At 38.0% G+C, this 25,785-nt stretch overlaps 1 protein-coding gene across 6 annotated transcripts in view; it reads left to right on the top strand.

The window, feature by feature from the left end:
• NEDD4L (NEDD4 like E3 ubiquitin protein ligase) overlaps positions 1-25,785 on the top strand; it is a 3,335,946-nt gene that overhangs the window by 2,161,997 nt on the left and 1,148,164 nt on the right. For all 6 annotated transcript variants that reach the window (XM_044066167.1, XM_044066169.1, XM_044066164.1 and 3 more), the window contains one exon: positions 25,511-25,561. In XM_044066167.1, coding sequence (XP_043922102.1) covers positions 25,511-25,561 — 51 coding nt within the window. The remainder of the gene's footprint in view (positions 1-25,510; positions 25,562-25,785) is intronic.

The raw sequence follows: 25,785 nt of genomic DNA, 5'->3' as shown, positions 1-25,785 counted from the left end.
GTGGAACATTCCAAGACTTTTTGGAATGCAAAATTAATGAAAATAAAACTAAGGCAATAACCGGAATCTATGAACCACACACACATTTGTCAGCAATACCCATATTTTGGGTCATGATAAAATTAAGTACTTAGTATGGGCTAAAAAGGATAGTTTTATGGCAGCTAAAAATATGTAGTAAGAAAGTAAAGAAAAGGTAAAACAAAAACTGAGAAACTGGAATCTCTCTTTTTATGAATATGGATTACAAGGTTACAAGCAGTGAAAATGTTTTAGTCCCTTTAGTTTTATACACAGGTCAGGCATATTTTTATCAACCAGAGGTGAAGTGAATAGCACTTCAAAGTGTTGAAGTTTTTTTTCTGGAAAGGGAAGAGAGCGAGAGTCATGTAGCATAAGTTGATCCTTTCAATAGAACAAACAAGGTGGTTTGGGATTCCCTGATTTGAAGGTGTATTTCAAATGCTATACAGTTAAGGTTCCTATGTGTAGCACAATCAGAAAGCTATACTTCAAAGTGGAAGAGGAGAGGAGAAACTGGGATTTTGGATGCAGAACCTTAATGAGAATAACAGCAGCCATGCAGAATATTGTATTCATAATGTAGCCGAAAGTATTCTAAGCCAACGCTGGAATGGAGAAATGAGATCCTACCAGTAGGGATTACTGCAATTAAGGGTACAGAGAATGGGCAAGAGGGTCTGGAAATTAACTGGGAAAAAGCAAAGGAACCAAGGTACTGGGACTGGGAGCAAATAATGAGAGAGAGAAAAGTACGAGTATAGGAAGTGGCCAAGAATACGTTTGGACTGCAGGCTAGAGATTGCCGTCTCTATCACAGATTGATATTGGAGTATAGACAAAGAGAAATAATGGGGGGGGGGGTTCTAAGTGAAACACCAACACTGGAAGAGTTTTGAATAGACTCTAGAACATAAACTGCTGTTAAAGGATAATTAGTAGGGCAAATTGTTGTGTGATAACTATAGGAATCAATCAGAGGAGGTTAGAAAGGACTGGAGAGAGAGAGACTGGATAAGTGATGCACAAAGAAATAGTGAGAGGAGAGGATGTAGGAATGCCCCCCAGATATGCAACAAAGTCGAGAAGATTTGAGATTTTTGCTTGGAAGTGTTTGCATAGGTGTTTTTGTACTCCAAGCAGACTCCAAAGAATTTTTCCTTAGGTGGATTGAAGATGTTGAAGATGTGATGGAGAAGAGGAGATACTTGGGAACATTTCTTTTATTATTTTACATTTCTTTACCTGGAAAGTCCGACTGAGCACAAGTTCTTATTCAGCAGAGGCCTGGAGAGAAAAGCTCCACATAAAACAGAGAATGTCAACATTTACAAATACCAGTTACAGTGAAATGTACACATTTATTCATTTAACACAGAATATAAAATCTTATGTACTAAGCACTTCTACAGGATCCACATATATGTCAGGGAAGTGTATATGTTCTGTATATACAGAATGCAGAGTTGGAGCAAGACAGTGTTAACATGTTAATTGATTAAAAATTAATAGATGTTAAGTACATCCTTCTAAGTAAGAGGTTAGGCAAGTTTCTTTTCCATATGCATACCTTATCAACAGAGTTAGAAAGACCGTGCTTGACCTTGATGAATAAGAAATGATCTTGCCAGGAATAATGCACGAACAAAGCCTTGTTTTTTAGATAAGTGAGTTTTAAGTATTTTGTTAAAATGGGACAACTTGGTAGTAGTTATTATATTTGTAGGTAATGTGTTCTAGATTTTGGCTGTACACTTTGAAAAGAGTGAGTCTCATGCATATGTTTAGGAGTGTAATGAGTTGGCAGACTTTAAAAATTCCCTGCAGACTACTCTTGTCAGAAATACTGGTTGAGCAAATTGCTGTACCTAAGGAAATGATGTCTATTGAGTTGATACAGAATCGGAACTGCCTAGATATAGTAATGCTTTGCCGAGTTTAATTCTTATGGCTGCCAAAAAAGGAATTACTATAAAATGGAAATCAAAATCTAAACCAACCTTACTAGAATTAGTGAATATAGAAAAGGGTAGGAGGAAATTACATAGCAAAAAATTTTTGGAGAAAGAATGAGGTTTAAGAGAAAGCAGGAATTGAATGAGCTCTGTAATGTTCGATTGACGACTGGATAGAAGATCATACGTGATTTATAATGTTTGCAGCTGAAAATATATCAGTATGGTTTGTTTTCATTTACATAAATTGTTAATTGCCTGTCATAAGTGATAATTCAGTAAAGATGTTTCTTGTTAAAAGAAATGTAATGTATGCAGTGCCTACCCTATCTATACATGTGTAATTTGGCTCTACAAGTTCCTTCACTATGCTGAATTTAGTATTTTAAGTACAAAAAAGTGTTTAAAGTTTCAAGAAATTTTGATTCCTAGACAAGGGCTCCAAAATAGACAATCAGCTGTAGGACTTGCCTCAGATCTGTATTTACACCAGGGAAGATTCAGCTGAAGTGCATACAGATGCCACGGTTCAGCTTGAAGAATTCATCATACATAGGATTCCGAGGTTGGATGGGTTTTTGCAAAAGAAGATTGCTTGAAGTGGTAATGTGCCAATTTAGTACTTTAATTTGTTTTTTAATTCCTACCTGTCCAGGGGCTTCTGATATCCTTATAATTATTTTTAAAATGTCTTGTAAATGTTAGCACTAATGGGCGGTGCCGTTTTCACTTCCAGACCGATTCAAAGTGTGACTGGACAGATTGCATTGCTTCATACAGCAAAACATATAGCTGTTTACATAGGCATTGGCAGTAATATAGCTGTAAATACAGAACAGTATTAAATTTTCATTTAGGAACAGATCATTTTGTATTTTCATCGAGGTACAGTTCATTATTGACAGAGCAAATTAGTTTACAGTTCATTTTCAAGGAAGCATTTCAGTGGATATAACAGCTGAATTAGTATTAAGCCAGTAGATGGAATACACAATTGTTCCATGCCTTATGGGAGCTTTCTAGTCCCCGTCTCTGAAGCACTTACATGCATGCTATTACTTCAGATTGTTTTTCAGCTGTTGTTTGAAGCTAGTAAGTACCAATCTAGTACTGCTGTTTTAACTTTTGCTTTCGGATAGTTTATCTTATGAGCTGTAATATCATCATGCTATTTTTAAGCTGCTTTACTTCTGAAACTGATTTTAATGTCATTATTGCTGGTGTCATCCTGACTGTTGGCGACTAGACTTTTAGGTTTTCTTTTAGGTTTTTTTTTTTTTTTTTTTTTTTTTTTTTTGAGTTCCTAAGGATTTTTTTTTTTGCCTTAGTGTATGAAGAGTCATTGTGGTCAAGGTTTGTCATTACAGTGAGCACTATCTGGCATTTTGCACTGGAATTTGTTCACCTTTTTTTGAATGCATTATAAGGCCATTTGCAGTTTTTTTTGTAAATGTCATAATAATCCTGATTTGATTTTGTGTTCTTTGGTTTATCATGCTGCATTGAGGCCCACATTTCCCTTGTTTATAGGATGTAGTCCTGGAATCTTAAAGGGATAACCTTGCACCTGTGATTAAACTCATGTCTTCTGCTGTGGTTTTACAACTGTACTTGTCCCTGTAATAGATTTAGTTTGGATAATGTAATCTTTATAAGTAGGAAGCAACTCCACCAATGAGCTTCAGCATTACTGTCCAGCCACTTTTCTTCTTTGTTGTACCTCAGTTTGCTGTATGCTATGGAGAGTTGTATGCTTTTACACAGACTCATCGTAACTTTTCCCAGTTGCAATTCCTACCATGTAGTGCATATGAATAGTTACAGTCTGATGCTTTTAATATTTAGATGTACACAAAGTTGAGATTTATGTGCTATGCATGAGATCTCTCGCCTTAGTATGAAATGCACAGTAATAAAGTACTGTGATTTTTTGCTACCTTTTGTCAGTGCTTTGGTTTATTGTACATGTTGATTGTCTACTTCTTTAGTAATTGTTACTGCTTTGCATCCTCGAAGTCTTCTGAAAATGAACCTTCACAATTGGACTGTCCTGGTTTGCAAATCTAGTAAGTGATCAGTGATGTTGCTGTTCTTTACCATGTTTCTCAAAGTTCTGTTCCCTGTGTCATATGTCCAGCTGTCAAATTCAGTCAAAAGTAGGTATTTCAACACATTTCTAGTGTTTGGAATCCATTTTCTGATTTTAAATGGGTGACACAGTGATGATATGGTTAGCATTGGTGTTTCCCAACACTTTGTCCTCCAGTTTGGTTATCAAATAGGTTTACATGATGGCACTGTTTTTGCCACGTGCCACAGTCTAATCCCTCATCCCAAAGGCATGTTGTAGGCAAATTGGCATTCTCCAAATTGTGTATGGATGTGTGTGTGTGTCCGTATACATGTTTGTGTCTGTATCTTAACAACTGGTGGCAGATTTCTCTGTCTTAAACCCATTGACTGTTGATATAGCTTTTTACTTGGATTAAGCAGGCAATCGAAAAACGACTGTGTAGTAATTGTGGTAGCAGATCTTTTGAACTGGGAAATACAGGCCTTAGTGCAGCATAGCGAATCACAGCACACCTTTAACCAGAATCAGTGTTGCTGCAGAACAGTTTAAGAAGTACAGATTTCCATTCATATTACTAACAGAGTTAAAAAGCACCTTATCTGCATCCACTAACCTCTTTTCTTTGTCTGCATGAGAATGATACTAATGGATCTTTGTTCTTTACTTGGCAGTCTTTTGTCATACAAAAATTGTAGCAATGACTAGAATCTTCTGGAAAAATGAGCTTTATATATAACAGCAGAAGTGCTGTTAATATACACAATCTCCAGCTTTCGTATAATTCGTTAAAGCTGACAGGTACCTAATTCGCTCTGATGGTACAGTGTAGTTTTGTTAGTTTACTCCTTTCCCCAATTTAAGAAGAGCCTGCCTGTTGCCCATTTTCCTAGCAGGAAGGTTCTATTTTGGAATTGACCTAATAATCATTTAATAAGGTGTATTTTAATTGTTGAAAGTCTCAAGTCTGTGAGGTTGGTGATCAGATTTGTCCTTACACTGGCTTCTGTTAAATTACATGTCACTAGATATCTGGAGAACAGTTGACATGCAAAGAATGGGGTGCACTGCCACAAAAAAAGCAAATGGTACCACAAACACTCAAACTAAAGACAGTTACTGTACAAGGTCCAGTCTTTAGATGTGGCCTCTTGTTATAACCATTATTAAAAACCATATACATTTGCAGTTGTTTAATATGTTAATGGATTTGGTTTTTAATGTATTTTGTCTTTTGTGTCTGTATTCATATGTTTATTTTCAAGTTGATGCGACCAAAAAAAAATGGCAGTAAAAAATACACTGCTGTAGTGCTGCTGCCACCCTGTGGTCATAGAAGGTACAGAACTTGAAAGAACTGCTTTTGGAGACTGAAAACTCAAAAAATAGCATGCTGCAGCCAGGAAAATCACATTTTATAGTCTTAGTTAATGTGGTTCATTACATCTAGTTTCAGACTGTATTCTCTTGTTTTTCTATAGTATTTTGTTCAGAATGCCCCTAGGAGGGCAGATGATATTTTTTCATGAGTAGAAACTAGACAGAAACGTATTGTTTAAATGTACAAATTCGTGGGGCAGCCTGTAGAAAAGGATGTTTTTTTCATAGCCGAGTAGTAAACTGCCAGCATTCTTTTCCCGACTTCCCCTTCACTTAGCAGAAAGCAGTAGTAGCCAATGTTTTGTTAACCCCTTGGACTTGGGGACTACATTGTGTTTCACTAATTTTCAAATACCAAAAATCTCATTCTAGTAGCATTATTGGTAAAGACAATTTGGTTCATACCACTAAACCTTTTAACAGTGTCTCTGCACAGCAGCTTGGTGACAGGAAGGCAGTATGATCTCCCCAAATCTTAAAGTTGTCAGGCTCACATCTTTGAAAGTCTTAGTTGTATTTTTAACAGCCATCTCTTTTGTAGTTATGCTTTTCCTTTCACTGAAAGACAAAAAGACCAAAACCAATCTACCATTTTTGCTGTTAAGCAGTATCTATACAGGTATCTTGCATTTGAGGTTGCATAGTTAATCCAGTAATTTCTACTTGGGATTTGAATGTTAATTAAAAAAATACTCTTGTCTTCCGTTGAGCCTGCCAGATAATTTGACCTCATGTAACCAAGTGCTGGGCTTTGCAGCTTAAGAAACAACTTGCAGAGATGCCAGGGTTTTCCTTTATTTTACTGGACACTGGTATGCCTGATTTGGAGTACTTTATCAAGTTCTGATGTCAGTAAAAAGGAAGAGAGATTAGACTCATTGAAAGCATGCAGTACATTTATCAAAATGGTGAAGAAAATGGATGGAAGACACTAATATCTAGTCACTCGTACATGAGAATACAAAAGTGTAAAGTGGTATGAGTTGGATAAGTCTCTATGAATGAGTTGGTGAACATACTGCAACTGAAAAAGAAAGAGGATCCAGGAAAAAAAGAATGATTGGTAGTTGAAAAGTGGAAATATTCAAGGCTAATGTAAGGAAATACACTGACATAGATGTGGTGGTTTGTCTTGAATTACATTACCCTAAGTACAGCATTTGTCAACAGAGAATCAGAAAGTTGCTTGAAGCACATAAAATCATGATACGTTATCAGAAGGGACAACTGCTGCGTGTAGCACTTGGGTTTAGTAGACTGTTGATCTTTCATCTTTTTTGTTTGTGTGTACATTCGAGGCAGTAAAGTGCTTATTCAATGGTTTCTGCACCCATCCTGGTGCAGAGAGAAAAAATATTTTACTGTCCTGTCACAGAGACCTTATTTAGCCTTCCTCAAGTTCTCTAAATCTGTTTATATAAACAGTAAGCTTTTTCCAAAAAAGTAGGGGTTTGTTAATTTAACATCAAACATAAACATTATCTTTGTGCACAGTACTGAGAGATGTCATCATCCTTCAGCACAAGCACACACATGTGTAGATATATATATATATATATATATATATATATATATATATATATAGGGAGAGAGAGAGAGGGAAACTTGAATAATATTTACTTATACTCCTGCATATGCTTACTTTATCTTGCTGAAGTAGCTTCTGACTGTCCCAGTTTATGTTAAAATGTCCAAGCATGCATCATCAGACAGCCTTCCTAAGGGATGCCAGGCACAGGCTGTTCACTAGTCCACAGGACGTCAAAGGCAGCTGGAGGGAGTAATGTATAAATGAAGAAACCCCCACAGAATCTGTACTGCTCCAGACACAGCCTGTGATGAAAGAAGAGGAGGCCCCCACCCTAGAAGAAGTAAGAACGGCACTGAGGAGAAGGAAGTCAGGGGAAGCAGCAGGCTCAGATAAGGTCACTGCAGGTGTGCTCAAGATGTTGGATGAGATGGGGAGACATTAATCCTGTGGGAACTCATAGCAGTGTGGAGAGAAAGGTGCATCTCAGATGGCTGTAGAATACGCATTCAAGGGCCAGTGTACAGGAACAAGGGGGGCATTCACACTGCATGAAAAAGATGATTGCTAAACTGATACACAGAGCAATCGAAAATAAGATGGGAGATGAGAGGTTTAGAGTCTAATCAGAATATAGCACAGTCAGCCTGATGCTTGCAGTAAGGCAGATAGTTGAGAAGAAGCTAGAGATGAGGAGAGAGTCCAACTGTGTATTCCTAGACTTGGGAGAAAGCATATGACAAGGTCCCAAGAAAGCTGATTCAGACAGTCCTGCTGTGATTCAAAGTCCAAGAAACCATTTAGGCTATGTACAAGGACCCAGTGATTGAAGGACACAGTGTTAAGACTCGCATAGGAGTACTCAGTGGGAGTAGTTGTGCATCATAGTTCAGCTCTGAACTCACTGCTGTTCATACTGGTGAGTGGACAGATCAACAAAGCTGCTGTATGCAGATAATGTAGCATTACAGGCCGCCTCTGAACAAATCTTCAGCAAATGATAGGGGAATGGAATGCAAAGCTGAAGGCACACAGGATGAAACAGAGTACAGATAAGACAGCTGGCGTGGCACCAAATAGGTGGAATCATAAGAGACTGAAATAGTGGCACAGATAGCAGATCCAGTGTCTGGGAAGGGTGGTTGAGGAGAGGGAAAGTCTGCATGAGGAGCTGAAAGCTAGAATCTGAAGGGCTATAGCCTACTGGCACACATTGCCAGTGGTATTGTGTGTGACAGAAGAATGCCATAGAAACTGAAAAGTAAGGTGTACAAAACAGTGGTGTGACCAATTCTACTGTATGCTACAGAAACCTTGGGCAGTAAAGACAGAACAGTTGAGGAAGCTAGAGGTGATGGACATGAACTGTCTGAGATTTGGTGATAGGATGTGTATTGTCTGACAGATGAAGAAATGAGGACATCAGAGCAGAACCCCATGTAGCTCCAACCGCAGAGAAGGTAAAAGAGAACAAAGCAGAATACAGTTGGTGAAAAGATTTGGGACAGACTGGGAAACACTGGAATGCAAGTAGAATCAAAGGAGTCCAACAAAGATTGATGGGTGGATGGATGATGTGAGAGAAGACCTGCGACAGTTCGGCATGGCTATTGAAGAACCTGTGAGAGTGGCCACACACAGAAAATGGGGAAAAGGAAATTTATGATGGTGTACATGCCTGCACTCGGTCCATGTAACAAAAATGGTCATTGCTTCAATTTCTTAAGTTTTCATTTAACCCTTCAAAATGCCTGTAGCATTGTTAGACAAATTGCTCAGCTGTTTTGCACTACAGTCCAGAAAATATTTTGCATAAAATAATTTTTGGTTTCTTCTTCCAAAAAACCTTCCCATTCCCTTAATGACTTTGTTTACATGCATAATCCATTGCAGCATCATAGGGGAGCCACTGCTGACACTCAGTGGTCTAAAGGCATAGAAATTCAGTCTTGATTATAGTGTGAACTTGCAGCACATGATGTACTCATGCTCACGTTTCACACATAGTCTTCCTGTCTATCTTCTGGCATGCACACCCGTGCTCAGTTTAGAGAATTCCCAGTTAAGCTATGACATATCTTAGGAATGTGGGAAGAAACCAGAGTGCATATTCTAAGTCTAAGTCAATACTAAATTTTTAGCCATTGTAGACTCCCATGCACCACCACCACATATAATCAAAACTAAGATCAAAACTGCCCCATGGCTCTCTAAAGCAACCAAACAAAAAATCCTACTTAGAAATAAACTCTGGGGTAAGTGGCGTACTACTAAAAGCCCTGCTGATTAATTAAACTTTAGATAACTAAGAAATGATACTAAAAAAGCCATTCTGTTGGACAAAAGAAACTTTTAATTTCAACTCCAACAAAACCCATCAAAAGAAACCTCAAAAGTTCTGGGCAGGCATTAATAAACTCTTACATCCAGGTCGCCAACCCCATCAGGCATGGACCACAATAACCCCAGACAAATTGCCAATACCTTTAACACCTTTTTTACTGAGACCATTCAATCTCTTGCCAATCAACTATCTCCAGACGGTACATCTCTGCCTACCTCTGTATCTAGCTCACCCCCCTCATTTCAGTTTCAACTTGTTATAACATCCCTTGTCTGTACCCTTATTCAAAAACTAAAACCAACCACCCCCTCAGCTGATCTACTGCCTGCAGAATATTTGCAAAAAGCTGCTAAAGCTATAGCCTATCCCATTTCCATCCTAATTAATAGAACCATAACCGAAGGAACCATCCCATCTATCTGGAAAATGTATCATATCATCCCCCTGCATAAAGGTGGTAACTCCAACGAATTATCAAACTATAGACCCATAGCTTTATTATCCCCTCTTGCAAAAATCATGGAGAAATGCATTCATAGACAACTGTTAGACCACCTAACCCATAACAACCTATTTGCTAACTGCCAACATGGTTTTCGGTCATCTCACAGTACCACCTCTGCCCTCTTATCCTTCTCTGAATGTATTAAAAAAAATCGCAATAATAACACTCTTTCCTCAGCCCTCTTTATTGATCTCTCTAAAGCCTTCGACATGGTTAACCACTTATTAACATACTCAAAAATCTTTCACTAGATACAATGGCTTTAAAATGGTTCCAATCATACTTAAACAGTAGACAGCAGGCAGTACTATGGGAGAAAAACTTATCCACCCACCTCCACATTGCCCTTGGTGTCCCTCAAGGCTCCATATTAGGCCCTCTTCTTTTTTCTATTTTTATTAATGAACTACATTCAGTAATACCACAAGCCAACTGCATTCAGTATGCAGACGAATCCACATTAATGTGCTCAGCCTCCTCTTCATCCGATCTTCAGACCCTAACCCAAAAGGTATTTAACTCAGTTGAAAAGTGGCTACTGCACCGTTGCCTTATCTTGAACCCCCAAAAAAACAAAGCTCTTACTATTCACCCCCACCCATAGGGCTTCCCCACTAAACTTTACTGTCGTATCAAACAATGGCATTATCATATCTCCTGATTCCACCACCAAACCTCTAGGGGTATTAATTGATAATCACCTTAAATTCGACCATCATATTAACAGTACTATAAAAATAGTCAACAAAAAAACTAGGCTTCCTTTATAGGATCAAACCTAGCTAGGACTACTATAGCCCGTACCCACCTACTCTCAACTTTCCTCTATGCCTCCTTAATAAACTGATTGTCTCCTATAACAATATTGCCAGATTTGCCACTGCCTCTGCTTTCAGAACCCATCATTGTCTTAATGTTAAACATCTAGCATGGCTAGAGTTGCCAAACCTACTACTGTTTAACCAATTAACAACTGCAAGCAAAATCTTGTATCAACTAACTAGTACCCCAATACTTAACCTTATCTCCCCCTACAATAACCTTAAGACATTTCGCCCCTCAAATAAACCTCTAGTACAAATAAGTAAAACCAGCAATAAGGCTGGTGACTCTTTGTTCTCCAATTCTGTAGGTAAAGCCTGGAACTCACTCCCCAGTGACCTGACCTCATTTTCCTCAATAACAATATTTAAAAAGAAACTGAAACTATATCTTAAAACACATTGGCTATGCCCTTGTGTTAACCCTGACTAACTTCCTCATTTATCATCCCAGATTTACCTTTATATCCTGTACTAACTAGTTACTTTTCAGTTAAACATATGGTGAGTGTCCTTCTATAGACTTAGCGGAAGTCATTATCAATATTGTCTTTATATCCTAATATGCTATTAATAATTAAACTCTAAGCTGTATTGTAAAGAAATGTAAAGAACTGCATAAATCTGTAACCCACTGGCAACTGTAAATAATGTCCTTAATATGAATTATTACTGTCTTTTTTTTTTTTTTTTTTTTACTGTTCTGTGGAGCTTTTCTCCCCAGGTCTCTACTGAAAATGGACATATATCCAGTTGGACTAGCCCGGTCAACAAATGTAAAATAAATAAAATATTGGAAACCATGCTGTCACAAAGATGTACTTATTCTGCATTGAAGGCACCCAAGCTGCAGACTGAACCAGAGAACCAAGCACTGTGAGGCAGTATTACTGAAAAAGTTGTTCAAATGAGCTGAATTTTCAAAACATACAAACATTATTTTTATGAACATTTATGCTACATAGCAACCATCACAAAGTTCACACACTGCCCACAGTTCATACTGCTGCAGAAGCACGCACTCATTGCCCTAAAACAGATATTGCTGAAGTGTGTCATAAAGCAGTTGCTTCAATGTAGGTGCTACTGTTACTTCTTTTGTTTGGGGTTTTTACAGAAGTTACTATAGATTTGTGTCTTTTCTTTATTCCTTAAAATATGGCTAATGTTTGCACAGTACTTTAATGGCTAATATGTGATAGTCCTTCTTCAGGTGCATTTAGAACTGCAAAGATGATTCTGTGGTGTGGATAAAGAGAGGTTTGACTAAAACTTGGATGATCCAAAGAGTCAGGGATGTGAGTTGTGGGAATGAGTGGCTTTTTGGATGAGCGTTAGGGGTTTCTGCTAAGCAGCTGGGCACTTTCCAGTTGAGACTTGTGAGACTTTCATGGCTGTGAAGCAGAGTAGTGTTTCAAACTGGTAGTGGGGCAAGACATGCATGAGTGTGTCATTCTGCATTGTAATGTGCTGAATGTCTGTCTCACAAAAACACACATCACCCCTGTTAGGGTTTCCCATCCCCTTCATATCCAAAATTCCTCTCCCTCATAACCGCCTATATCACATATCTCAGCTCTTGCCCTGATGGAGGAATGGTCATCTCACATATATAGAGTTTGTGAGGACTACTTTCCCTTGAGAGGGAGGAGTTGCTAGTCATAAGACATATGGCAGGATGATATGGCAGCCTGTCTGAGAAAGAAAGAAATGGCTCTGCTGGGCTAAGGTGAATAGTCAGACTCTCTAAGTAGCTTGGGGATTTTAGGTATGTAATCTTTTTTGGTTAAGAACCTTTGGGGCCTATCTTCTTGTTTAATATGTTTAGTGAGATTCATCCTAAAGGGGTGTTGTACTTGATAATTGGACTAAGTGTAAGGGAGCGATTACATCTCTGTACCTTGATGATATTCCATAGGAAATTATTTTATTTGGCCCAGCTACTTACCAAACAACTGTACATGATTGTCAACAGAGATGGTACTATCAGCCCAACCACTGTCCTGAAGTACATTTTAATTTTCTAGAGGTGTGTTGTCTAGACAGTGTGGTGTGAGGAAGGGTTACCTACCAAAAGTGATGGTAATATACATTGTAGCATTTAATTTGTATCCATTTTTATTACACCAACAGTTATCTACAGTGAGTTTATTCCAGAGAGTTTCGATGTCAATGGATTTCTTAACAATACCCTAATTTTTTAATTGTCTGCAAACTTTGTTAGCCAGACATCATGGCTTTCTGCTTGGAGAAGTAGATTGAGAAGTCAGTTCTATAAATGAGCAGTCCTAGCACAGAGCCCTGAGGAACACCACTAGTCACTTAATTTCTGATGAAGCACCTGTAACTTACGCTCTGTGGGTTCTGTCTTTCAGTTAGTTTGTTGTCCAGCTTACCACATATGTATTTACTTTTAAATCATTTGTGTTTTGTATGATGTCAGCATAGGTAATGGTGTCAAAGGCCTTAGCCACGTCAGGATGCATCCCAGGCACTACATGGCCACTATCTACAGCCTTCATGACCCTTTAAAAGAAATTTACCAGATTAAATAGACTGTATCTACCCTTCATAAAACCAAACTGTTGGGGAGTCATGTCTAGCAATATTCTTGATATCACACATTTTGAGGTCACTTGTAATATGTACCATGGCTTTTTCACTGATAAATAAATTTAGAACAACTAGGTATTGATGTACTCTTGATAAGATGGATAGCTGCATGGCTTACAAATAGGACATGGCAAGTATCATACAGCAATTGGACAGGTGAAATTCTTGGTTACTGTCAGGGTGTCCCCCAGGGCTCTGTCCTAGGCCCTTACCTGCTTAGATTCTATCTTTCAGACCTAACTTTTTCATCTGAGGTGTTCTACAGTCTGTATGCGGCTGACCTGAAATTGGGTAAACTAATTACATATGTTATAGATAGGCATGTCTGCAAAATAACTTGACTAAATTAACCATTTGGGCACAGAAGAATAATATGCTGATAAATACATCAGAAACTAAGCTTATGAGTTTTGGGAGACATAAATCGAAAGGTGAATATGTAGTACTGAAACTGTAGACTCTTTTAAGGACCTGAGTATATGGGTAGATCTGGCTATGAGTTTTTCTAATCATATCAACCAATTGATTAATAATAGTTATAGAACTATAGGTTGTAGAAAAAAGATTTATCAAGTCTAGGAAATCAGAAATGATGAAGTCATTGTTTGTTAATTACATTAGACCCAGACTTGAGTATGGAATAACAATATAGAAACCTTATAAGAAAACAAGCATGAGTAAACTGAAAAGAGTACAGAGGAAATATACCACTGGCATCTGTGGATGTGAAAATTTAAGTTGTTATGAAAGACTAAAATATCTGAACTTGTACAGTGCCTCTTACAGATATCTAAGTGGAGGTCTTACTCAGGTGTATAGGGCATTTAGAGACCACTACCTCTGGGAATGTTAGGTTGTGTGATAATTCTCTGCTACTTTTTGATAACCCTGTCTAGAAGATGCAGTTGGAATGAGAAGTGTACTAATTGGCTCTGAGAGAGCAGCTGATGCATGGAACAGACTATTAAATTACATTAAAGCAAGCACTAGTATAGATATTTTTAAAAACATCCCAGACACCTAATGTGGGAACAGCTGTCTTGGCATATTTGCAAGCTACCAGGTCACTAATGCCCATGCGTAAAATAGTTGTATGTGTGTATTGTATGGCTTTGCAGATGAGGCTTTAAGGTCTGATAGGTCTGTAATTACCTGGGTCGATTGTAAGGCCACAGTTATGGAGGAGAGTCACCACTGCTGCGCGTCATGCATCACACAGAGAACTGGTATCTAAACTTGTGTTAAACAGTTTGAGGAGTACGTCTGCAAGGTCATATTAAACACTATTAATTAACCAACCAGGCATGTTAGCAGATCCCTGGAAGTATTCTTGGTCTTGGTTAGCACTTTTAGTAGATGATCTTTAGAGCTAATTGGGAGACTAAGAGATTTACATATTTTGGAGATTTGGAATAGAGGTGTCAGGGGTGACGTTGGCACTAAATTTGTTCACAAGTATATTGGTGATGTCAGTTGGGTCAGAATAGACCTGTTTTGAATACATCCTGAGCAATGTTGGTTATTTTTTTTAGTTCCCTAACATAGCTAAGGAAGGATTTATAATTATCTTTGGCTTCAGTGGCCAGACTTAGTTCATGGGATCCTTTCTTGGATCTGATGGTGTATATCCGTGATAACTTTCTTCTGGTAGGGACTGCCAACTCCATGCATTTTTCTTAATGGATATTGAATTCCTCAGTGAATGTTTCTGCTGTTTGCAGTCCTTAAATTCGGTTGGGTTTTGCTACAGGAACTTTAGTGAGTTTAAAGGAAGGTCACAAGTTTATGTTTAGACCTCACTGACGAAGGAGATACCAAGAAGTAGTGCAAGAGGCAGCCTTATTTGCAGTAATCAGGTCAAGATTGCTATGCCCTCTTGTAGGCTTATTTAACATCTGCTCAGGGGATTTTTCTTTACTAAGTCTAGGAATTTTTGGTCATATCCTACATTGATGTATAAGCTTCCAGTTTATTGAAGAGTAGGTAAAGTCACCCCAAATAAGGGAGTTTTTGCTAACAAGGAGATCATTTAGATCACTGAGGAATCTTGAATGGTCATCAGGGGACAAAGAAGGTGTTCTGTAACAAGTTGTTATAGCAATAACCCACGCCTGGGTGTGGGTAATGCTGGATTTACCCACGGTTGGCGTGGTTTGGTCACGAGGGCGAAGCCTGAGTGACCAAACAAAGCCAACCGTGGGTAAATCCAGCATTACCCACACCCAGAAGTGGTTATTGCTATTATACAATGACATTATTTAAGAAAAAAAATAATTAATTTTCTTTTAAATAATGGCATTAATGCCTCTTTGCTGCCCTTCCACAGCTGTCTGGTATTCTGCGGCAGTTCTGATGTACTGCACATGTGGGCAAAAGCAACGGAGAAAGCAAGATCTCCGTTGCTTTTTACAAACTGTCTCGCTATGTTAAACCCATTTAACATAGCGAAACAGTTTATAAAAAGCAACGGAGAAAGCAAGATCTCTGTTGCTTTTTACAAACTGTCTCGCTATGTTAAACTCGTTTAACGTAGCGAGACAGCATTAAAAAAAGCAACAGAGAATGTCCGTTGCTTTTTTTAATGCTGTCTCGCTATGTTAAACAAGTTTAACATAGCGAGACAGTGTGAAACAACGGAGATCTTGCGTTCTCTGTTGCTGTAAAAAAAAAAAAAAGAGTTATAGTAATGGAAAAAGTCTGGGCGACCGGACCTTTTTCCATTACTATAACTCTGATTTACAACGTGCACGCTGACCAATCAGCGTGCACGTTTTTTGAAAATTAATGGGGGGTCGTTGTATAATAGTTAATAATTAATCCTACTTTGATTGGTCTCTGGTTCATTGGGTTCAGTTTGTGAGTCCATAGGGATCTGCCTGGAGGTAATATGTTCATTGACAAATATGGAGACTCCACCACAGTTCCTGTTGGTCCTGAAAGTATAAAAAGCATAAAGCCCTGGTGTAATGGGACTGCTGTCTTTATATTTTAAACAAGTTTCAGTAACTACACTGACTTGGATGTTTACCAGATGTAGGAGTGCCTCAAAATCAGGCAATTTTTTGTTTAGACTGCTGGAGTTAAGGAGAGCCACTTTAATCCAATTGAATTATGGCACTGATATGATAGTTATGTTGGAATATTCATCCACTGGAGTTTGCTTAAAAAAAAGGCACTAGAGGGTAGCAGAAGCTCTGAAACAGGAGCTGCAGGCCATCCTTAGCAAAGCAAGTTGGACTGTTGAGTATTTTATCCTGTGCTGACACATAGTAGATCCTTCTGGAACGACTCCAGCCACAAGTATTTAAGCTATAATTGTCTTTTCTTTGTATCTTAGTTAAATCAGATACAAACTGTTGAAATGAACTTAAAAACAAATCAAGAAATGAATGCTCACAAAAAAGAAAAGAAATAAATGAAAAATTGTCACTTATCTTTTTTTTTTTGTATGTTTTGGAAGTATCGCATATCAGCTGCAGTTCAAAGGGACAAAACAGTAACAGTTTAGGATGATTGGAAAATTGCCAGATGCTCAGCTCTGTAACTGATTGGTTTGGAACTTCCTTAAAGCAAATAGTCTTCATCTAGCGATACTGTCCTTCACCATGTAAGAAAGAAACTAGGGTTTAATAGCAACAATTAGAAAATACTTTGTTCTGTTAAGTCTGTACTGCTGCAGTGCCTAACTTTAGTAAAGTCGGTTGTAAAAATTATTTAAATCCTGAAAAGTAATAATTTAATTAATGATAATGTTATTTTGCCACTAGAATTGTCTCTTCCGTTTATAAAGTTAATTTTGGCATGCATAGTAAACGGAATGAGTGGCATTTTGGAAAAAAAAGAGGCAAAAAGTACAACATAATAAGGGCTTTACTTGGAGTAACAGCTGGTCTACAAAATGTTTGGGGCAACATCTCAGTGCTGCTGTGGAAAAGGAATAATGCTGTCATTACAAGTAGAACATGGTTTCCTTCAGCCTCCCTGATGCACACAAATGCATAGGTCAAAGCCAAACACAATCACAGGCAGTTATGACTTCCTTTTCTGTTTTGATTACGTCACAAAATACTTGGCATAAATCCATGTATAGAATTTTTTTTTTCCCTCAATTGAACATGTTGATGTTACATTAAGAGTGATGTCCTAGAGGCTTTTGAGGTTTTCTGTGCAGGAGTTTTGTAGAGCATTAAGATTTAAAATGTCAGGGCAACAAGTACTTCTCATTTCATCTCATTTTCAGAGGACAGTCTCGGACGAACTCGATGGAAATGAAAAGTGATGTTAATCGGCCAAATGGGAAAGAAATTAAGCAGCGTGGGAGTGCCTAGACGTATTACAATTGTTAACAAAGTGCAGCAATTCAAGTATAAGAAAATGTTAACAGTTCATAAAGGGAAGATATTACAACTCGTTCGTTCACACACTCGCATGCACACTCACTTCTAGGCATGTTGAAAAGCCAGCGCATTACAGGAATATGTTAATTGAAGAGCACTACAGTCTATTTTTGGGGGAGTGTGGCATTTAACTATTGTGACTGCGGTTTACGTTAAAAAAGAAATGTGTGAGCATCTTTTTTTATTCTGCATTTCAGCTGGTTTCAAAGCGTGACCATGGCATTTACCTGCCATTTCACACAATCTGATTAACTTGTGTCCCATGTACATATACCTCTGAACTCTCTTGATTTCAGCTCAAACCCCTCCTCATTCCCTACAACTGGCGGTTTTAGGAGAAAAGTGCGGTCTATCACATTTCATAAATAACTGCAATCATTTCAGTTATACACTTGCTTTTTCTCTGAATAATGCATGCTAATTCACTTCCTTTTAAACCCTGTTGGCATGCATTTTTCCGATTAAGACAAGTTTGTAAATCAAATGATTGTTATTTATTAAATGTGATCGACCATACTTAATAAATTTCACATGAAAATAAGTGTGTGTGGTACCCACTTCAGCAGTAGCTGAACGATCAATGTTATAATGAGTGCCAGGATTCCAAATGCTCATTATGACTGTTGCCCCGATAACGGAGAAGTACCAAAATAAGTATGTAAGTAACAGGTAAATTTAGTTACTTTGATTAGTCACTTACCCCTTAAAATGGTGCTGGTGTTTCAAAAGAGCATCATAACAGTAAACCTAGACATAGCAATACCGTTTCACTTAAAACAAGTCAGTTCTCATTGGATGTCTACTCTGGTTACTCCCACATCTCAAAGACATACCTTAAACAGTAGTGCCATTCATTTGAATTGCCCATGGGTATGCATAAAATTTTTGAGCACTGTTGTTTCATCCATAGTTAGTCCTGTGCCTAAGGCTGTTGATTTAACAAAATAAACCATGGTTCATTTCCACCCCCCCCCCCAAAAAAAAAACCTCTCTGTTCTAATTAAAATGAGTACATCTTTTAGAAAAGGGGAGGAAGAATTCCAGTTGATCAAGCATTACATTGCATTTAGGGAACACAGTATCAGTATCCCTTTGCCCACAGCAGTATTGAGACCCCTCAATAAGTGCAGCCTTACAACTGACCCAGATAATTACAGGCGTATCAGTTGTCAGTTATCAGTTACAGACCCTTACAAGCCTTCATTTCATTCCACATCCCCAAACCATACCTTTTAAGTAATACATTATCCTCAACTTCCAGTAAAGTATGTCTTGTATGAGTGTCTGTGTATACTGATGTCTGAACCCTGCAATAGTATTTTACTTAAATCAACTGCATTTCATCATATGTTATTGCTCCCTAATATGGAGTATGAAATGTTGCTGGAAAACTAGCTTTGTTTACTTTAAATGTCATGAGCTGATTCTTTTATTGGTGATTTGAATGAAATTGAATTAATTCTTCACAGAACACTAATGAAAGACCTGAATGGAGCTTGTGTTACAGTTAGAAAATAAAAATTCAGGGGAAAAGTGTATACCATTTTAAACAAATTCAGGATACTAGGCATTGTACAGTAGTAGTAAGGCCCTCAAGGTTGGGTGTTCTGTAGTAGCTCAACTATAGTTTAGCAGAAGCACTCCGCTTTATGTTGTCCTTCATTCCAAGGCAGGCAGGACATTATTACACAATGTTACTGACCCTGCTGTGCTTTATTGAATAATTGTTTGTGAAAACCTTTCTCTGGTTCGGAGGCCAAAATTCGTTATTAAGTTACGTAACTGCCCCTGATCTGGGTGACTGAGCAGAAGTAATAACAGTGTTTAGACCTTGGGCATACTTTTTTAATTCTAATTATTTCATTCCACTTCAGCAAAGTGCATTAACGCGTAACAATGTTCTATTAATTTTTAACATAGCAGTTCCTGGGTTTTTTCTGTCTTGCTAAATGTTTTCCGTACTAAATAATATGTGTGAAGGTGGCCTATTGTTGTGGTTTGAAGGCATTCTGGTTTTTATATCCCTTTTTTTAATGTACAGAATGTAATAATCAGATAGTAAGTTAATTATCTCACATCAGCTTGTTTTCAAGGAGCTGTTTTTCCAAATGACTTAAGTATTGTTTCATTACAGAATAAGCATTAATGTTGGTTTCCTGTGTGCCATTGGACTAGAAGGAAGCTGGAAACTGCCAGACTCACCATTTCCTTGCAGGTTTCCGGTCGTAAATCCACTCTCACCAATGAACAGTATGAAAACATTGTTAGAATGGACTCTGATCTGCATTACACCAAAGTCCTCTCCTGTTTTGCTTCCAGGTGCCTTGAGCACTATGCTTGTGAGCCATAAATCACTGTTTCAGCAGTGCAAGACAGCAGAGCTGGATATGGAGTCTGCCAACTCATCAGAGGATGACAGTAGTCAGATATATGAAGTGGGGTACTGGGGTACTGGCACAGTTTTATTTCATTTTGTTTTTGTTTTGGCCAGTTCTGTGGTGTTTCCACCTCTTGGAATGCTGTGCTGCAGATTTATTGGCAAACATGGGAAGTGCAGTCCAAAATAAAAAAAAAAAAAAAAAAAATGCTACAAGTTCCCTTTAATACTGTGCATTTTCAAGTCGGTCCCCAGTGTTTTGACTCAAGGTAGCTTCCATTTGCAATCCTGTATCTCCAGTTTCATTCTGCATTTTTTGTGATATTTTCAGTGTGTTAGTAGCATAAATGTCGATACAGTTGGGTTGTGCTCCTAACCTCAAAGGCAAGCAAGCAGCAGAAAACTTGTGTGAAATTAACTAAATGCATATGTCATATGTGTTTCTGTATTTCACCATTTAAAAAGAAGGAAACATTCAGTTTTATAAAGAAAGACCTACTGTTTTGAGGCATGAAATCAAGTTGTTTGTTTTTGTCACTTTCGTTTGTAACTCTGAAGAGGAATGAAGGCTGTAGCTTTCTGTTTAGGAAAAGCAGGCACCAGAATATTTGTAAGCATATAAAATGTTACAGCAGATTCTCGTATTGCTATGTTATGAACCTCGGGTACACCTTTTTTTTATATAATGTGTGTTAGTATTAATGAGTGTAGGCGGTGTGTGTGATGGGGGAGTTAATTGCAGTAACCAAAAAAAAAAAAAACTGACATATTCAGTGTAGGTCCCACTATAAGAATTTACAGTATGTAACTTTCAGGCTATAACAAAAGGTTTCCATCATATTTTTTTAAATTTTCTGGTAAGTCACTGAGAATTGTGGTTGTATGGATAGTGTCAAACATTATAGTTTCATATTGTTCAGAAAATGCATTTTAGTGCAAAATCTGTTTTACTTTTTAAGTGAATTAGAATAAAATTTATAAATGTTACTGGTCCCCCTTATTGAGCAAAGAAGTTGAAAGCTGTGTTTACATAAACAGACTTCTCCATTATGACAACACTCAAGCCAGTACCAGTCGCACATTGTTCACACAAGCTGCATGCTTGTGTCTCACGCCCGTTACCTTGAACATTGGCTTGTCTTTTACAAGCAGCATGCTTATACTCTTACAAAAGGATCATTACATGTCTTTGTCGCTCTGTTTACATAAGCAGAAGACTTTTGTACCCCAGCAATGTCAGCCAGTACCAGTCAGAGTTTGTACAAGCTACTCACTTGTCCTCCCCCCCAGTGATAACACAGTACTATGCCCATACAAATACCAGTTTCAGGTATATAAAAATACATGTACGTGTGTGTGTGGGAGTGTTTTGGTTTAGGGTTAGAATAACGACTAAGTAAGGGGATAATTTTAGTGTTGCGTGTCTGAGTAATGTATGAGAAGTGTGTTACACTGTCTTGTGTCATGTCATGGCAATGTTAGAGAAAGGGTTTGGAATAAAGTTTGGGTTAGTGACAAGGTTAGGGTTAGCATGCGTAAGTAAGGAGATGCAGATGAGGGCAAAGGGCCAAATTAAGGGCATTTTGCAAAGTCAGGGATATATGCTTGTGAGCAGTAACAGTTAAAAAAATAAACTGCGATTCAGACAAATTTCAGTGAATTTTGAAATTCATTGTTGCATCTTTAGAGCATTTTTTGACAGGGTAGCTTTACCCTCCTGCACTCCTCCACCCTTGCTGAACACTTCAAGATACTGCAACCTGGAACATAAGTTCCACCCCCTCTCAATTTGCAGTTGAAGTACCATTGTTCTTAGGAATGTAATTATAGTTCCAGGACTTGACTCAAAAATGAATTTTTACAAACATTTATGCCAAAGCAACTTGAATGATTTTTCACACTTTGAAGCATTTCAGGTCTGTTAAGTTTTTGGACTTTTAACCATCTGAGTTATTGCAATTTGGCTTTTCTGTGGTTATGGTCTCTCAGCAGATATTACTTGCCATTGCAGTTGATTTCCCACAAGGCAAGGGATTTATTAGCGTCTCCTTACTGAAATGTCGGCGCTCCAGTGTTGAGTGACGATACAACAACAAAAAAGATAGAAATGGCAGGAGAAGAGGCAATCTCCAACATTGCTCTTGTTGCACCCCCCCCCCAACCTATATATACTAACTCCAAGACTACCGTACCGTGGAATAAGAGGGATATTCTGGGAAATGCCCATCTTGGACTTAGTATACATAAGTCTGTTTTTTTGGCCATTCTGCTAATGTGTTTCTGAACGTGCTTTAGCAGGTTCCAACATTTCAAAGGGTTCCCTTTATTACCCTTTTGCCATCCTTTCTGCTTGGCCTTTCAGTTCAGTATCACAGTATCTGCTAATGTTCATGTTGCTGTAACCTGTCAAGTATGTAATTGTGTACTTCTGTATCTATCCATCCATAATCTCCTTTTCCCATTTTTGCACATGGGGTAGGGGTGTCACATCAACAGTAGCCATTATCTAGAGCAAATGTTCACAATACTAGGTAGCTAGCCATGCCATGGTAATTATGTAATACATGCACATGTATGCAGCATCTTCCGTATTGGGCTTACTGTGCATACCAGCTCAACTAGAGAGACCCGCCAGATATGCCCTCTCCTGGTCTGGTGCATGACATCATGGCATACAATTTCTTAGGCATACTGGAGCTAAAGAAGCTTCAGAATTGTGCAAAAATGGGAACATCAGAAAGTAGATACCAGCTTTCTGTAACTACAGAGGTCCTGCTTACACATCACTTGAAATGTGAGTACTTCTCTTTTATTTTGTTGGTTGCAGCAGAACTGACCTGATGATCAGGGAAGAGGTTCGGAATGAAAGATTTAATTGACTTGAAAATACTACTTGACCAATTTGATAGATGGGAAATAATAGAAAATGTGCTAAATTGTGCCCTTTGGAGGGATAATATGGGAGTGGAACATTAACAAATAATAAGCAATTGTAGAGAAGAATAAAGAGGGAAAATGTTTGAAGTAATCATCACCCAAAAACATTTTCAGCCTAATATAAACCATCTGCTGTAAAAAGCTTGAGTTCTGATGTTTTGTTGAGGTGGTGTAGACGTCGTCATAGGAAGCAGATGACATTTCTTTCTTGTGTATATTAGTGATAAAATGGTTATGGAATGATGAGTTGGAGTATGAGAAAAGGCTGAAGGCATAAAAGTTTGACACTTTTGAAGACACTTAGCAGAAAGAGATCATGATATGATACCACTGTATTGACAGTGGACTGGCATGTCGGGTGTGTTAAAGCATTAAGATGGAAGGATAGGATTCCAAGTAACAACTGCAAAGTACAAGGTTAAAGTGCCTGACTGAAGGGGGCGTTTTAGTATTCAGAGAGGTTGACTGGGGCCTCAGAAAAACGTGCTGGAGAAGCTAGAAACGTGTAATGTGACAATTACAGGAGCTGAGAATTATGTTCTCATTACAGACCCCCCTGCCTTGCAGTGCTTAGTTCTTCAGTTTGTGGAAGGATCTTCTTGCTCAAATTGCAGTTGATTTTTTTCCTGTTGTCAGTGAGTGTGATGTAAGAATGATGTAAACATGTCACCATGGTAGTACAGTAAGTTGTAGGAACACAGAGGCCCATCTCCTCTCAAGTGATAGGTGTTGCAGGTGTTTCTGACAGACTGTAGTGGACTGTACTATGAAGAAGACACTTTTGATGAAAAAGCAGTATAAAGAGTGATAAAGTGGAAAGGTTTGTTGCAGAGTTGTTACAAAAGATGGATGTCAAAAGTAGCTTATACTGCATAATTTCATTTCAAACTGACAGAAAAAATATCCCTCGATACAGTGCCATCATGTGAAAGGATTAGAGTCAAGTAAACAAACTACCTGTATATCACATATGTATTTTATTGTCTGGTGATGCTGTCTACAATTGGATTTTTACTGACTATTTATTGCACTTTTCCCAAGTGCTTTTTCACCGTTAAAAGATTGTCACTCTCTGCTGATAGTTCTGTAAATGTAACTGTCTCAGGACTGTTTCTGCTGCTGCTGTGTATTCTAAGCATCTGCGCAGCAGCTGTGTTTTACTTTTCCTATTGATTTGTTCCATTCTAATATGTCTTAATCAAATCAAGCAGCAGGAAATGCTTCACTTCTCTCTCAGTAATGGCCTAGACATTGCCTTTTCTCCCTAGGTGCATTTAAATAAGCTCTATGTTTTTGTCTAGCAGTGCTTTTATTCTTCAGCTTGGCACAAGTATCATGCACTTGTTGAAAGTTAATTATAACTATCCTGGGATCAAAAGGCTACTTTTCGCTATCCTCAACCTGTCTTATGGCTGTGAAGGATTCCAGGTTTTGTGCTTCTTTGGAGGTTATTATGACCTAAAGCTCTAAATTCAGTTTTGAGGGAAATATTGTTTATTTATTGCACATTTAGACTATGCATTATTTACTCTCAACATCAGTACTATGCTTTGGAATTTTGTATATTTCCTTTTGATTGCTTACAGTGTAGAGATGCATCTCTGTATACTTAGTGTGCTTGATTCACACTTTGCAAGCCCATTGCTGTAATTAAGTGTTACTACAGTGGTGCTTGGAATGAAAGTTGTGTACTCTGGCTTCTAATATAGCATGCCAGTAGTTGAAGTGATCTGCCAGATGGATTGTGTGTCAGTGGTCCTCTGAATAAACTCACTCCTTGATTTTTGTCGCCTCACAGTAAGACGCTGTCCGGTTCGATTCTCAGCTAGAGCGTCTTCTGCGTGGAGACATGCGTGAATGGGCGTACCTTCGTTGAAGGTTGTGCGTCAGGCCTGGCAAGCCGGTATGTAAAAATCAACTGCCAATCATTAGCAGACTGGAGTTCCACTGTGGCGACCCCTAACCGGGAAAAAGCTGAAAGACACAAACATTTACTTGTGTGGCTGTTGAAGTAAAAATCTGTGAATTCAGAGACATGGATTTCCTGTTTCTCTCCCTAGTCTTGAGTCATTTTTATGCATATAAGGTTGGCACTTTGTCCCACAGAACGCAAACATTAAATTCCATCAGAATTTCTAAGAAGCATTGTTTGGCTTTTGATCCTAAGGATGCATAGACAGTTATATTAATTTACACTGTGATTGCAGATAACAATGTTATATCCTAATAATGAAATTTACACTTTTACATTGTGACATCATCTTCACCTTTTGCACTTGATCAAATTTAGGACTAATAGTAATGGACCTACTTGCTCCGGACTAATAATTTAAACAAGGAATCAAGTTATGCATGTTAAGCATTCTAACTTACTCTCTTCCTTCAAACATAAACTTATGAGACTGTGCGACCTTGGATTGTCTGTGAGGCAGGGAACAATTTTTTGTGGGTCTTATTTATTGACTACTTTTAAGTACTACCTGTTGTGTAATACTCAAGACTGTTAACTTGCAGTTAGTGTTGTCATTTTCCTCTAATTAGTTTTTTCTCTGTATTTCCAGACAAGAGATGACTTCTTGGGCCAGGTTGATGTTCCATTGAATCATTTGCCGGTAAGAAATTATCATAGTTTGTGGCAACTGCTTTGTGTTGTAAAAATGAATATATCACATATAAAAACAGAGTATGTGTAGTATGGTGAAGTTATTATGGTCCATGACAATGAAAGAAAAATATTCTGAAAAGTAAACATGTTATACTTTTGGAGATTCTATACTTCTGGTAATATTTTGTAGACTGAAACTTATGTTTTGCAAACATATCTTTAAGATACCTG

Source organism: Protopterus annectens, chromosome 1.part0 (assembly GCF_019279795.1).
Source record: "Protopterus annectens isolate FY-2018-M chromosome 1.part0, PAN1.0, whole genome shotgun sequence".
In the NCBI taxonomy this organism is placed as follows: Eukaryota; Metazoa; Chordata; order Ceratodontiformes; family Protopteridae; genus Protopterus; species Protopterus annectens.
The sequence above is the reverse complement of the archived record's forward strand: the minus strand, read 5'-3'. Positions and strand labels throughout refer to the sequence as shown.